This window comes from Canis aureus, chromosome 18 (assembly GCF_053574225.1).
Source record: "Canis aureus isolate CA01 chromosome 18, VMU_Caureus_v.1.0, whole genome shotgun sequence".
In the NCBI taxonomy this organism is placed as follows: Eukaryota; Metazoa; Chordata; class Mammalia; order Carnivora; family Canidae; genus Canis; species Canis aureus.
In genome coordinates this window covers 5,460,405-5,472,939 of record NC_135628.1, presented here as the reverse complement: position 1 = coordinate 5,472,939, position 12,535 = coordinate 5,460,405, and the positions used below count along the sequence as shown (strand labels likewise).

Here is a 12,535-nt window from a genome sequence, read left to right as displayed (position 1 = left end):
TACCTGGTTTGCTAATGGTGCTGGCAGTCATCAACTTGTTTGGATTTCAAATTATATTAGATCCCTTCATATAGCTGCCTTTGCCAAGCAGTCGAGCTGGCTCTGTCCTACCGTTCCAGCAGTAATTTCTTTAATCCTATGCTTCAGTTGAGTTCATATAAATCCTTCCAGAGAGATAAAAGCGCCTAGGAATTCACGGTTTGGGTAACAGGTACCATGGGAGAGAATGCTACTGGGAAAGGTGTCACGTCTGCATTCTGGTCCCACCATCGCTATTTGCCTCACACTAGCAAGTCCCCTTCACCTCCCTGAACCTCTGTATCTTCTTTTGTAAAAGGATAACAACTCACCTTCTAGGTCGGTTTGAAACCCCAGACCACAGGGAGGGGATGCATATAGAAGCACTTGGCTACTGTCAAGCGCTAGGTGATTCCAAACTCATTTGATTACTTCCCGGTGGCCGCCAAAAGGGCCTGCTACAGGGTTCACTGGCGTGGACCACCGATATCTGCATCTGTCTTTATTCAAGACTTTGCTCTGTTTAATTCAAAAGTGAAGCTCTCCCTTAACATGTTTTTAACCGGCTTCCCTTCTAACTTTTCTTCTTGCCGGTAAGGTCACCTTGGTTTTCCTTAGCTGGCAAATCAGAATCCCCAGGCTCATCTGAGGTTTTCCCTCTCTCTAACCTTGAAGTAACCAGATCCTGAGGAGTCTTCCTTAACATCCCTGAAATTCATTCTTTTATTGTTCATTTCCTGGCCACAATTCCAGTTTGGGCCCTACCATCTTAAACATGGGACACAGGAACAGTCTCTCTGCCTTGAGTCTTCTCCCTGGCCCATACGCTGCTGTCGAATTCATCTTGATAAATGATGTGGCTGCTTGTGGCTGCGTTCCCCCACTCCAGGATCTTCAGTAGACCCTCCGCTGTATGTAAAACAAAATTGAGACTGGCCTCCGCCCATCTTTCTAGCTGTGCCCGCACAGGTCTGTCGGCCTGTGACACTCATTGCGTCACCCTCCCTTGTTTCTGGGAGCTTCCCAAGGGCCCTTCTCCCTTCCCCTCCAAATCATACCCCAAGCTCTACCAAAGTCCCACAACCCCACGACGACTTCTTGAGTCCTCACGGCTCATAGTTATCTAATTTGCAAGAGAAGTTCTACCAATTGAGTGTTCGGCAATCAACTACACACTAACTACCCCTCAGCACTGTGTGTGTTGTTGTACTGGAGTTCAATTAGCTTAGGACAGGTCATTTACATTTGACTGAGCACCTTGTATACTTATCCATGTCGCCAGGTTTTACTTCAAGGCAGGAACTTTCAAGAAACATCTGGAGAACGTGCTAAAAATCCTCCTGGATTCCACTCCCAGAGATGCAATAAGGCCCAAGTGGGGCCCAGATAACCTGTTTCCAACAAGTTCCAATGATGCCGGTGCTGCTGCGTACCCTTGAGCAGCCCACACAGAATGTCTACATGATAGATAATATATATTTATGAATACTTGGTAGTGCTTTTTTCCTCTTTTCTTCGATTGTAAGCTCACATTCTGTCATTTCTTCCTTGCAGATTGATTTTGAAGATGTGATTGCAGAACCAGAAGGAACACATAGTTTTGATGGCATCTGGAAGGCCAGCTTCACCACCTTCACTGTGACAAAATACTGGTTTTACCGCTTGCTGTCTGCCCTCTTTGGCATCCCAATGGCACTCATATGGGGCATTTACTTTGCCATTCTTTCTTTCCTGCACATCTGGGCAGTTGTGCCGTGCATTAAGAGTTTCCTGATTGAGATTCAGTGCATCAGCCGTGTCTATTCCATCTACGTCCACACCTTCTGTGACCCGTTCTTTGAGGCTGTTGGCAAAATATTCAGCAATATCCGCATCAACATGCAGAAAGAAACATAAATGACATTTTAAGGATAGCAGTATACCTGATTCTTTTTTTTTTCCTTTTAATTTTCCTGGTGCCAATTTCAAGTTTCAAGTTGCTGGTACAGCAACAGTATATGAATGAATTTTCATGGTTCAGAACAAAGAAATCACTCAGTTTTCATAACTATCATTTGTCTCTATTTTTCATCTATTTAAACCCATTTAAGAATTTTTCCTTACATTCTTATTTGCATGTGGACCACTGTCTTATTGGCTGAGATATAGACCTAATGTTGAAAGGTAATTTGAGAGAAATATGAAGAACTGAGGAGGAAAAAAAAAAAAAAAAAAAAAAAAGAACAAACAACCTGAAGTGCCTTTTCTAAAACACTGATCATTTTATGGTAAGGGAAGAACTCCGGGCCATGGCCATTAAGTGTAGAGGTATGTGGGCAGATTTTGAGCAAACTCTTCCCCCCAACCGTCTAAAGCGTTAGTAGATTGTTGCCGTTCACTTTAATGATCCAGTTGGATCTAATGATCTTTATCAAGTTCGAAAATGTAATCTGCATTCACATGTTCCAACTTAACTAATGCCTTACACTTCTTGAAACTTTAACCTGTGATTCTTTCCGTGCCTGAATTATTTGTTATATAGATAATGAGCCCTAAGTGCCTTCCTGTTCTTCACATTTTCCTTTTCAAATAGGGTCCAACTCATCAACTCTCATTAGGTCAGCAGCCTCCATGATGACCAAAATTAGAACATCCATTCCCCATGCTTGTTTCTGACTCTCAGAAACAGAGTTGGATGAAGTTCATGTCTGCACTTGGCCACGCAGCATCTTTATCCATATCGAGTATGGTCTGCATCAACCCCATGAAACGAATTAAGGTGGACGAATGAGACCGAGCCCTCTGTGGGCTGGCAGGAGTGGAAGCCAACTTTCCCTGCCTCTCATCAGCTGAATGAGGTCAGCATGTCTATTCAGCTTCGTTTATTTTCAAGAATAATCACGCTTTCCTGACTCCAAACTAATCCATCACTGGGGTGGTTTAGTGGCTGAACATTGTGTTCCCTTTTCAGCTGATCAGTGGGCCTCCGGGGAAGGGCTCAGAGAACGGAGGCCATTGTGTGAGACTGTCAGAGTTGTTGCAAATGTGACCCCCTTCAAAGTAAAGCACTTGTAACCGTCTGTTATGCTGTGACACACAGCCCCTCCCCCTGCCAGGAGCTTTGGGCCTAATCCAAGCATCACTTTGCTCAGAAAGAAGATGGGGGAGGAGGCAGTAATAAGAGATTGAGGTAATTTTGCTGGAATAAATTCAAATTCTTCTGAACTCAAGCTGAGGAATTTCACCTGTAAACCTGAGTCATACAGAAAGCTGCCTGGTACATCTAAAAGCGTTTTATTCCTCTTGCTCATATTAAGAGTCTGACCTTGGGGATATTATTTTTAACCTTCAGTTATACGCTTTTATTTTTATTTTCATACACCTATTGGAATTCTGCTTCATTTCATTTTTCATCTCTTCTAGTTTTCTGACACTTTAATTATCAACCTGTTACCTATGTTTAAGTTTGCATTTAAAAACAGACACTGGCATGGACATAGTTTTACTTTTAAACAGTGTACATAACTGAAAATATAGTATATTGCATACTTTTTAAGTGTAAAGATATTTTTATCTTTATATGAGGAAAATCACTTGGGAAATTGCTTTGTGACTCAATCTGTAAACTGTGTATCCCAAGACATGTCTGTTCTAGTCCCTCATGCGAATCAATTGCTGGTCCAAAAGATTGCTGAAATTTTATATGCTTACTGATATATTTTACACTTTTTTATCTTGCATGTCCTGTAAAGGTTACAAGCCTGCACAATAAAAATGTTTAACAGTTCAACAGTCAGCTTTATTGTTTTTCTCCCAAACCGGTTATGTATGTGTTAGTGTCTGTGTCTATGTGTGGTGAGCATGTACGTAGTGTGTGTACATGTTTATAGTATGTGTGTGGGAGGTATGTCAATTATTGCAAAGTCATTTAGGTGGGATCTTTATTCTAAGTCCATCATCATGCATGAGTTACTTCCCATAAAAGTTATAATTAGGGTGACGGGTATTAAAGGAGGGCACCTGAGAGGATGAGCACTGGGTGTTATACTATGTGTTGGCAAACTGAATTTAAATAAAATTTTAAAAAGATAATTAGTAAGAATGATTCGTTTAGCAGTTTACCAAATGCTTTATTTTTGTAAAATTTTTATTTAAATTCCAGTTAGTTAATATACAGTATAATATTAGTTTCAGGTGTATGATACAGTGATTCAACACTTCCATACAACACACGGTGCTCATCACAAGGGCACTCCTCATCATCTATTTAACCCATCTTCTCAATCACCCAATATGTCATCTAATTTGAGCCCCAACGACTTTGTGTGATAGATATTAATATTCTCATTTGGTAAATGACAAATGCCCCTCTCATTTGAGGGGCTAGTGCCTTGAAATTTGCCACGCCTTAACTGGGATTTTTTTTTAAGAGGCATATTTCAGTCACAATTTATTTTTGGCCTTGGCTAAGTTTACATTCAGAGCTTCTGTATTAGAGTTCTTCAGAGAAGCAAAACCAATCAGAAATAAATGGATTCTCCATATTCACATAGTGGTATATATAAAAAATAATATACATAGATGTATAAAGACATGCATATAGATAAAGAGATTTATTTTAAGAAAGTGAAAAAAAAAAGTGGTTCACATGATTTATGGAGTCTAACAAGTCTCAAGATACACAAGGTGAGTCAACAAAATGAAGACCCAAGAGAGACAGTGGTGTAAATCCTGCCTGAAAGCTAGCAAGCTCAAGACCTAGGAAAAGCTGATGTTTTATTTAGTTCCAGTCCAAAGGTACTAAAAAAAAAACAAAAAACAAAAACAAACAAACAAAAAAAAAACAGTGTCTCAGTTTGAAGGCAAACAGGAGGAATTCTCTTATGCAAAGAAGGATCAGTTCATTCAGCCTCTTCAACTGATTGGATTAGGCACACCTACATTCGGGAGCACAGTCTGCTTTACTTGGTCTACCAATTTAAGTGAGATTCATCAAAAAACACCCGCACAAGAATGCCCAAAATAATATTTGACCAAATATCTGGGCACCTCGTAGCCTAATTAAGTGGACACAAAAGACTATCACAGCTTCCAAACGAAATTTTGTAAAGGGGATCCTCTTCTAATATCTCTCTGAAATTTCTTTCATGAAGTTTACAGAGTCTCTCTCTCTCTCTCTCTCTATTGGGCTCTCAAGAAAGCACTGAGATAACATATTTAGTAACCCAGCCTGACATTTGTATTTGCCCAATAAAGCCATTTCCAGTACATGGAGTAGAAACACGTCTTAACTATGGCAGCATATGAAATCCTGGCCAAAGTTACACACCCAATTCAAACAAAACTCATGAAGTGACTTTAAAGAAGGATTATCTTTCTTTTGATTTTATTGTTTGAATTTCTAAATGAATAGATATTAACAAAATCAAGACTTCACTTATATATATTTTGGTTCAGCCACACACATGAAACAGTTCCATTTCTGAACATACAAATAACTACATGGCTTCAGACAACTTTTATTCCATATTGGGAATAAGCAGCTTCATACATCACACTTTCAGTAGGTGTTATTTAAATAATAATACACACTAACTTAAGAGTAGAACTCCATCTGAATAGTTGACTCATACCATCTCTGATCTAGGTACTGATATTCTAGTTATAAATTAAAATCCATATTTATAAAACTGAGAGGAAAGAGGAGAGCAGAGAAAGATACTGTAATATAACACAAATTATATATACATATATATAATTATAGTAAAGCATTATAGTTCACTGAAATATAGAGAACCCTCATAAATCAAGAAAAAGAGGAACCTAGCGGTAGAAAAATAGGCAAAGAAATGAAAAGATAATTCACAAAAAGAGTGCTCAACAATCATATGAAAACACACTCATTAATAATGATATAATACAAATCAAAGCAATGAGATACTATTTTTGTTGGAGTTTGATGTGATTAAAAAAAAATAATATCCAAGTTGGTGAGGGTGCAGGGAAGCAAGCACAGTCATCCATTGCGTGGTTGAATGTAACTGATACAAGCCTTTTGGAGAACAATTAAATGTATATTTGATTGATCCTACAATTTCACTTATTAAATACAAATACGGGGGAGGCACCTGGGTGGCTCAGTTAGTTAAGCGTCTGCCTTTGGCTCAGGTCATGATCCCAGGGTCCTGGGGTCAAGCCCTGCAGCAGGCTCCCTGCTCAACAAGAAGTCTGCTTCTCCCTCTCCCTCTGCCCCTCCTTCCCCACCCTACTCCCACTTGTGCGCTCTATCTCCTTCTCCCTCTCTCTCAAATAAATAAATAAATTTTATATTTTAATTTTATTTATTTTATTTCACTTTCTCAAATAAATAAAATTTTAAAAACAAATAACAGATATACCAAGGTTCATCACCATAAACATTCATTATTTGATCGCCAATATTAGAGAATATTGGAAACAACATAAATATTCAGAAATAGGAACTGGTTAAATAAAATAAACAACTGTTAACTTTTAAATATTCTTATGTAATCAAATAGTTAATGACATGGAAATATGCTTGTAATGTAGTGTTAATTTAAAAAGTAAAGTTAAAAATTATATGTAAGATCCACTATTTTTTTTCTGCTTTAAAAAATGGAGAGGAGGTTTCAAAAAATTGCATCATTTCCCAGTGCTTTACAGACATTATATCATTTATACAAGATTTCAAAATGTATTGTCTTCATTTTGCAAAAGATTTCATTTTAGTGAGTTGCCAATTTACATAACTAGTAAGAATCTTGTTTAATCCAGGTGTGTCTAACAACTAAAGCCCTGCTCCTTCCTCTCCCCTATCTACACTGCATGGCTTCTAAGCCTTAACCTTTCCTCTTCTTCATGAAGTGTCCTATTCCTACTGACTTGCAGAATCATTTGATACATCCTTAAATACATAATAAGCAAGTAATATGAGCAGAGTTGGAGTAAACTTCAGCAATAGTTAAGTAATAATAATTAAACCTTATAATAATCTCTGCATGCCAAACACTGCTCTACACACTTTAAATATATCAGTTCATTTAATCTCCCCAATAATTCTATGAGGTATGTATTATCACTAGTATCTCAATTCTACAGATTAGGAAATTTAAACACAGAGGAGTCAAGTAACTTGCCCAAGGTCACAAAGTCAAGTGACATAGAGTTCGGATCCAGAGTCTGGAGCCTGAACTATGGCACCAAACCATAGAATTAATGGTAATGCAAAACCCCAGAAAAGCAAGTTGTACCTCTATCAAGAACAAATAATGGTCAACAATATGAATGACAATTAAAATGTAAACTAAGACATTTTACATCTAAAATATAAAATTAAAATTACTCTCACAGATTTACCAAAGTCTTTGATTACAAGACTTCAATATAAATTTTTATAACATAAAAAATGTTTTGCAATAGTGTATATTTAATCACATTATAGTTTAGTGACATTCAAGACCATAAAATGACTAGTGACAAGTTAATGTACAGACTCCAGGACAGAGATTTCAATGATGGAAAGAAACATAAATTTTTTTAAATGAACCATAAAACTTTTATTTATTCGGAAAATTCAATAACATGTTGGAATCCAATTGGATATAAGTAACTGACAAAAACATTTTACCATTAAGGTTAAAAACACTTCCATTTTTTTCTCTAGGAATCCTTTCGTTTACTTGACTTTCATATGCATCCTCAGATTTGCCAGTTGCTTGAGCAATAATGAGTTTCTCTAGATGTTACTCATCCAACTTACTGGAGCTATCAGTGCAAATTCTCTCCTCTTCCCACAGTGGGACAAATCTACTTCTATTTGCTCTCAACCTTCTTTTCTTTGCCTTCTGCTAAAATGGAGAAATGACAAAAAGTCATTCTCCTAAACTTTGTATTTATCATTTCCTTGCCTTAAAAAAAAAAAGTTTTATATATAAACAATCTCCCAAGCAGAAAATTAGTTTTAGCTATTTTTATGTTTTTTTTTCTTAAAAAAAAAATAATGTGGGATGGAATATTCTGGTACTTGATTTTTTAAATTTAACTTTATTTTAAGAATCATCTATATTGGGATCCCAATATAGGCTGGGTGGCTGCTGGGTGGCTCAGCAGTTTAGCGCCTACCTTCGGCCCAGGAATGATTCTGGAGACCCCGGATCAAGTCCCACATCGGGCTCCCTGCATGGAGCCTGCTTCTCCCTCTGCCTGTGTCTCTGCCTCCCCCGCCCCCAACCTGTGTGTCTTTCATGAATAAATAAATAAAATCTTTTTTTAAAAAAAGAATCATCTATATTATTGAATATCATCCTAGTTCATTCATTTTCACTGCTATATATTATCTCAGTATGTGAACATTCCACTATTTACCCATTTGACTCTTGATGGACCCTTGGGATGCCAATGGTGCCACTATAAACATACTTGGACAAATGTCCTGAGGAGTCTTATGGACATAAGTTCCTCTAGGAGTTGTCATTAAGACTGAATCACTCAATCCTGACGTATAACATATCCCCAGTTTTTCTAGATAATGACAAATGACTTTTCAATCATTATTATCAGATAGCAATTCACATTTCAACCAGCATTTGGAACTGGCACACTTCTTAATTTTGCTAATTAAATGGGCATAAAATGGTATCTTATTTTCGTTTTGATTTATAACTCTCTGATTACAAATGAGGTGGAGCATTTCTTCATATATTTATTGGTCATGTGGTTTTTCACTTCCATGAAATGATCTCCATGCCATTTAGCAGTTTCTCTTGCATCATCAGGTCATAGAATTTTGTCAGTTCCATCTTGACTATGTATCTTTTTTTGGAACTCTTGCCACCTCTCCATTGTCACTACCTCAGTGTGAGCAACCATCATTTAAGTCCTGGTCTACCCTAATCAGTCTTTCTGTTTCCACTCTTGTACTCCATTTAACTCATTTGGCCATTTTGCTATATGGCAACACAGTCACACACATACACACACATGCATACACAGCTTAAAACCCTCCAATGACTTCTCATATTGTTTAAAATTGAATCCCTTTATCAAGGCCTATAAAGTCTTTTTTTTTTTAAGATTTTTTATTTATTTATTCATGAGAGACACAGAGAGAGAGAGAGAGAGAGGCAGAGACACAGGCAGAGGGAGAAGCAGGCTCCATGCAGGCAGCCCGACATGGGACTCGATCCCGAGTCTCCAGGATCAGGCCCTGGGCTGAAGGCGGCGCTAAACTGCTGAGCCACCTGGGCTGCCCCAAGGCCTACAAAGTCTTATATGATCCAGCCCCTACATCTCTCTCTCACCTTATCTCAGACCTCCTCACTATCTGTGCTCCAGACACACTGATCTTCAGTTCTGAGAACGCATTAAGCCCTATCGGGTCACAGGATTTCGCACAGCTGTTCCCTCTGACCAAATGCTCTTACATCTGCCTTTCTACTTTGCTGCCTCCTTCTTATCCTTTGGGTCTCAATCTCATTGACCTCTAAGAGAGCGGTCTTCCATGTCTTCCCTACTTGAAGCAAGTTCTCCCTAATTAACCCATATCTTAACCTCTTGCCTATTTCCCTCACAGCCCGCATCACATTGAGCAATCATTTTATTTTTCCATTTACAATATTTTATTCTTTATCCCCCTTAGGATGTAAACTCCAAGAAGCAGATATTTCACCATAATAGACACCCAATTATTTGTTAGATGCATAAATGAATAGATAGGTAGTCAGACCGTCCTCGACACTAGGAAGGCATGAGGTGCCAAGTTTCTGCTTTACCATTAATAGTGTCATAAAGAAAGTCACTGAACACATTCTGATATAAATTACAGAGTTCCCAACAATGTAGCCATTTGTTCTTCTTCTTCCACTTTATTTCTCCATGATTTTGTTCCTCCATCAAAACTTTCTCTACTGTACCCATTTAACCTTTTTGTTATGTCAAAATATGAGTTTCGCCAACGAAAATTTTAGCAAAAACTACCAGGATATTTGATATATGTATTTTTCTTAATTGAATAATAGCAAACACGTGTTGATACAGTTACTAAGGAAAAAGTTGACTTTCCAACAGCTGTTGACTTCATCAATTCCACTATGTGATGAGTCACACAAAATTCCACAGAGCTAGAAAGCTACGAGTAAGGAAGAAGGATTTTGTGTATGTGTGTGTGTGTGTGTGTGTGTGTGTGTGATGAGAGAGGAGTGGGGAGACCGAGACATGAGGAAAGCAAATAAAATCAAGTGGAATGGTGGATTTGATGCTACAGAATTTTGAATCATTTACTATTCACCCAAATAGCTCTTTAACAAAACAACTGAAAAATATAAGAAAACTAGCATAAATCATAGGGTGTTTGCAACAGGAGAAAAGCAATAAAAAAAAGAGAGAGAAAGACAACAGCTGCCAGCCTGAGCCACTCTATGAATGCCAAACCCGTTTAGGAGTGAAGCCTACTCTTCTTCATTTTTATTAATATGATGCAACTATTAATGAGATAATAACTATTCCAGGCATTAGTCAAAGTCCTTTTTGAGAAGATATTTCTTAAATCCTTTATCACATTGCATAACCTCTTGGAAAAGGTAAGATTTAGTTACCTGCCAACTCTGAACAGAAATTTCTGTCAATCCTATAATACAAGCAAGCACTGTGAAATGCACAGCACAACACTCACATTGATAGGTGTAATTTGCCTTGAGGTTGACTTTACATTTTTACAGTGACTTTTGTTCTTTGCTTCATTGTTTCTTATATTTCCCTCAAAATAAAAATAACTTCCATATATTGAACATATAACATATGCCAAGCAATGTGCTAAGCATTTCACACACAGTACTCCTACAATAGCCATACGGCTTTTGTGCTACTTATCTAAGTCAAGAGGATACGACTGCTCTGTCTTCGAGATCAGAAAACAGAAGCTCATTGGAGTTCAATAACTTACTCAAGGTTACCCAGTGAGTTTAACACCCATGACATTAGTTCCAAAGCTCTTCTTTATGGAGAAATTCATCCCATTCTTGGGAGAAATCCCAAAAGCAGAGCACCATTTGGCAGTATTACAATAGCATTATGTGTTACTAAGAGGAAAAAAAAAGAACACTAAGTGGTTAAAAGTCATGCAAATAATATGTTCTCTAGTCCAAGGTTGTGCTCACATAATAGTTCACTTTGTTCCTTCAATAGGCATTTATGGAGCAACTATTTGATGTAAGGGAATAGAAAAATAAGACAAAGATGGGTGAGATGAAGGCTTTTGTCTTCAAGGAAGCTCAGTAAAAGCATCAATGAAAGCAATTCCAAGACGAAATTAACGTTTTGCCATTTTTCTGCTGAGAAAATAGCTTTTTGTAAAATAAAAATTGACAATAAATTTCATGGTTTAATATGATGGCTTTGAAACTGTGCTCTATAGAATACAGAAGTGTTGAGTAGGTTCTCTAAGATGACAGAGGATAAGGATAGAGATGAGAGGAATAACATCCACCACTTCCTTCAGACTGACAAGCTCCACTGTAATTTTTCATACTAGTTTTCTGCATGATATTTTGTTTGGTTAAATAATTCCATCACTAAGAAAATTTGGAAACCATTGATTGACTTGATGAAACAATACATTTTTTATACTATCTTAGAACTTAAATGTTGATATTTGCTTTTGTGATTATCACTAAATATGTTCTAATATTTTTTGAAGATGCAGGCTCACTGAGGAGATGACCAAAGTCAGAAAATATCTATCAAAACCATGAATACATACCAATTAAAATATATGTCATCTTGCAAACTCTCACACTCTGCTTCTAACAGAAATGAGTAATGATATTGGTGAGATGAATAGGAAAAAAGTAGTAGTGTCATCTATATTCCTGAGGAGGAAATAAATTTAACAGTGAGGTTTTGGCATTAGGACACATAACCAAGATATGTGTCAAATATTGTCTAAGCCATTTACAAATAATATATCAGCCTTTAATATATCAGTATTTACACTGGACTAGAACAATTTCTTTAGATCTTCTTATTTTAACCTTAAACAATAATGAATGAAAATAATAAGCCATCCTATAACAGAAAAAAACTTTGACCATAGAAGCAGGAACCTACAATCAAATCCTCAACCAACCTCAGAACCAGCTGTGGTCATGGATGAGCCTTGTAACTAAGCTCTCTTCAGCTGGCAACCATATTGCTTCCTATCTCATTAGACTGTGGTGCAAATAAAAGTGTGAAAATGCCTAAAACAAGCCAGACCTCATGGAAATTAAAAAGTTTCTGACAGCCTCTCCTTCCATTACCCTATTTCATTCTCTCTAGTGCCTCTGGGTCACTTACCTGCTTTTCTTAACACATCCAAGCCATTCTTTTGCCTGTCTTCTTAGACCATATCTCTTCTTGTGCGCATCAATATGAACTGAGTCAAATGCCCAAAATCTACCTGACTTTTCCTACAAGGATCCATTATCATCTGACTTCCATTTCTGGGTCTATATATTAACAGACTCAAGTCTATATTAACAGA

General features: G+C 37.3%; 1 protein-coding gene and 1 long non-coding RNA gene across 16 annotated transcripts in view; one reads left to right on the top strand and one right to left on the bottom strand.

The window, feature by feature from the left end:
* CAV1 (caveolin 1) overlaps positions 1-3,787 on the top strand; it is a 35,693-nt gene extending 31,906 nt beyond the window's left edge. For all 3 annotated transcript variants that reach the window (XM_077856058.1, XM_077856056.1, XM_077856059.1), the window contains exon 3: positions 1,573-3,787. In XM_077856058.1, the coding sequence (XP_077712184.1) occupies positions 1,573-1,914 (342 nt within the window). In that variant the 3' untranslated portion in view covers positions 1,915-3,787. The remainder of the gene's footprint in view (positions 1-1,572) is intronic.
* Positions 1-12,535, bottom strand: part of LOC144288530 (uncharacterized) — a 344,649-nt gene that overhangs the window by 274,258 nt on the left and 57,856 nt on the right. The window contains exons 7-8 of one of the 13 annotated variants that reach the window (XR_013356401.1): positions 11,774-11,882; positions 6,538-7,865 (exon numbers count right to left, since the gene is read on the bottom strand). The exons of the other annotated variants lie outside the window; for them this stretch is intronic. This is a non-coding gene — a long non-coding RNA (uncharacterized LOC144288530). Of the gene's footprint in view, positions 1-6,537; positions 7,866-11,773; positions 11,883-12,535 lie in introns of those variants that run through there. 13 annotated transcript variants of the gene reach the window in all.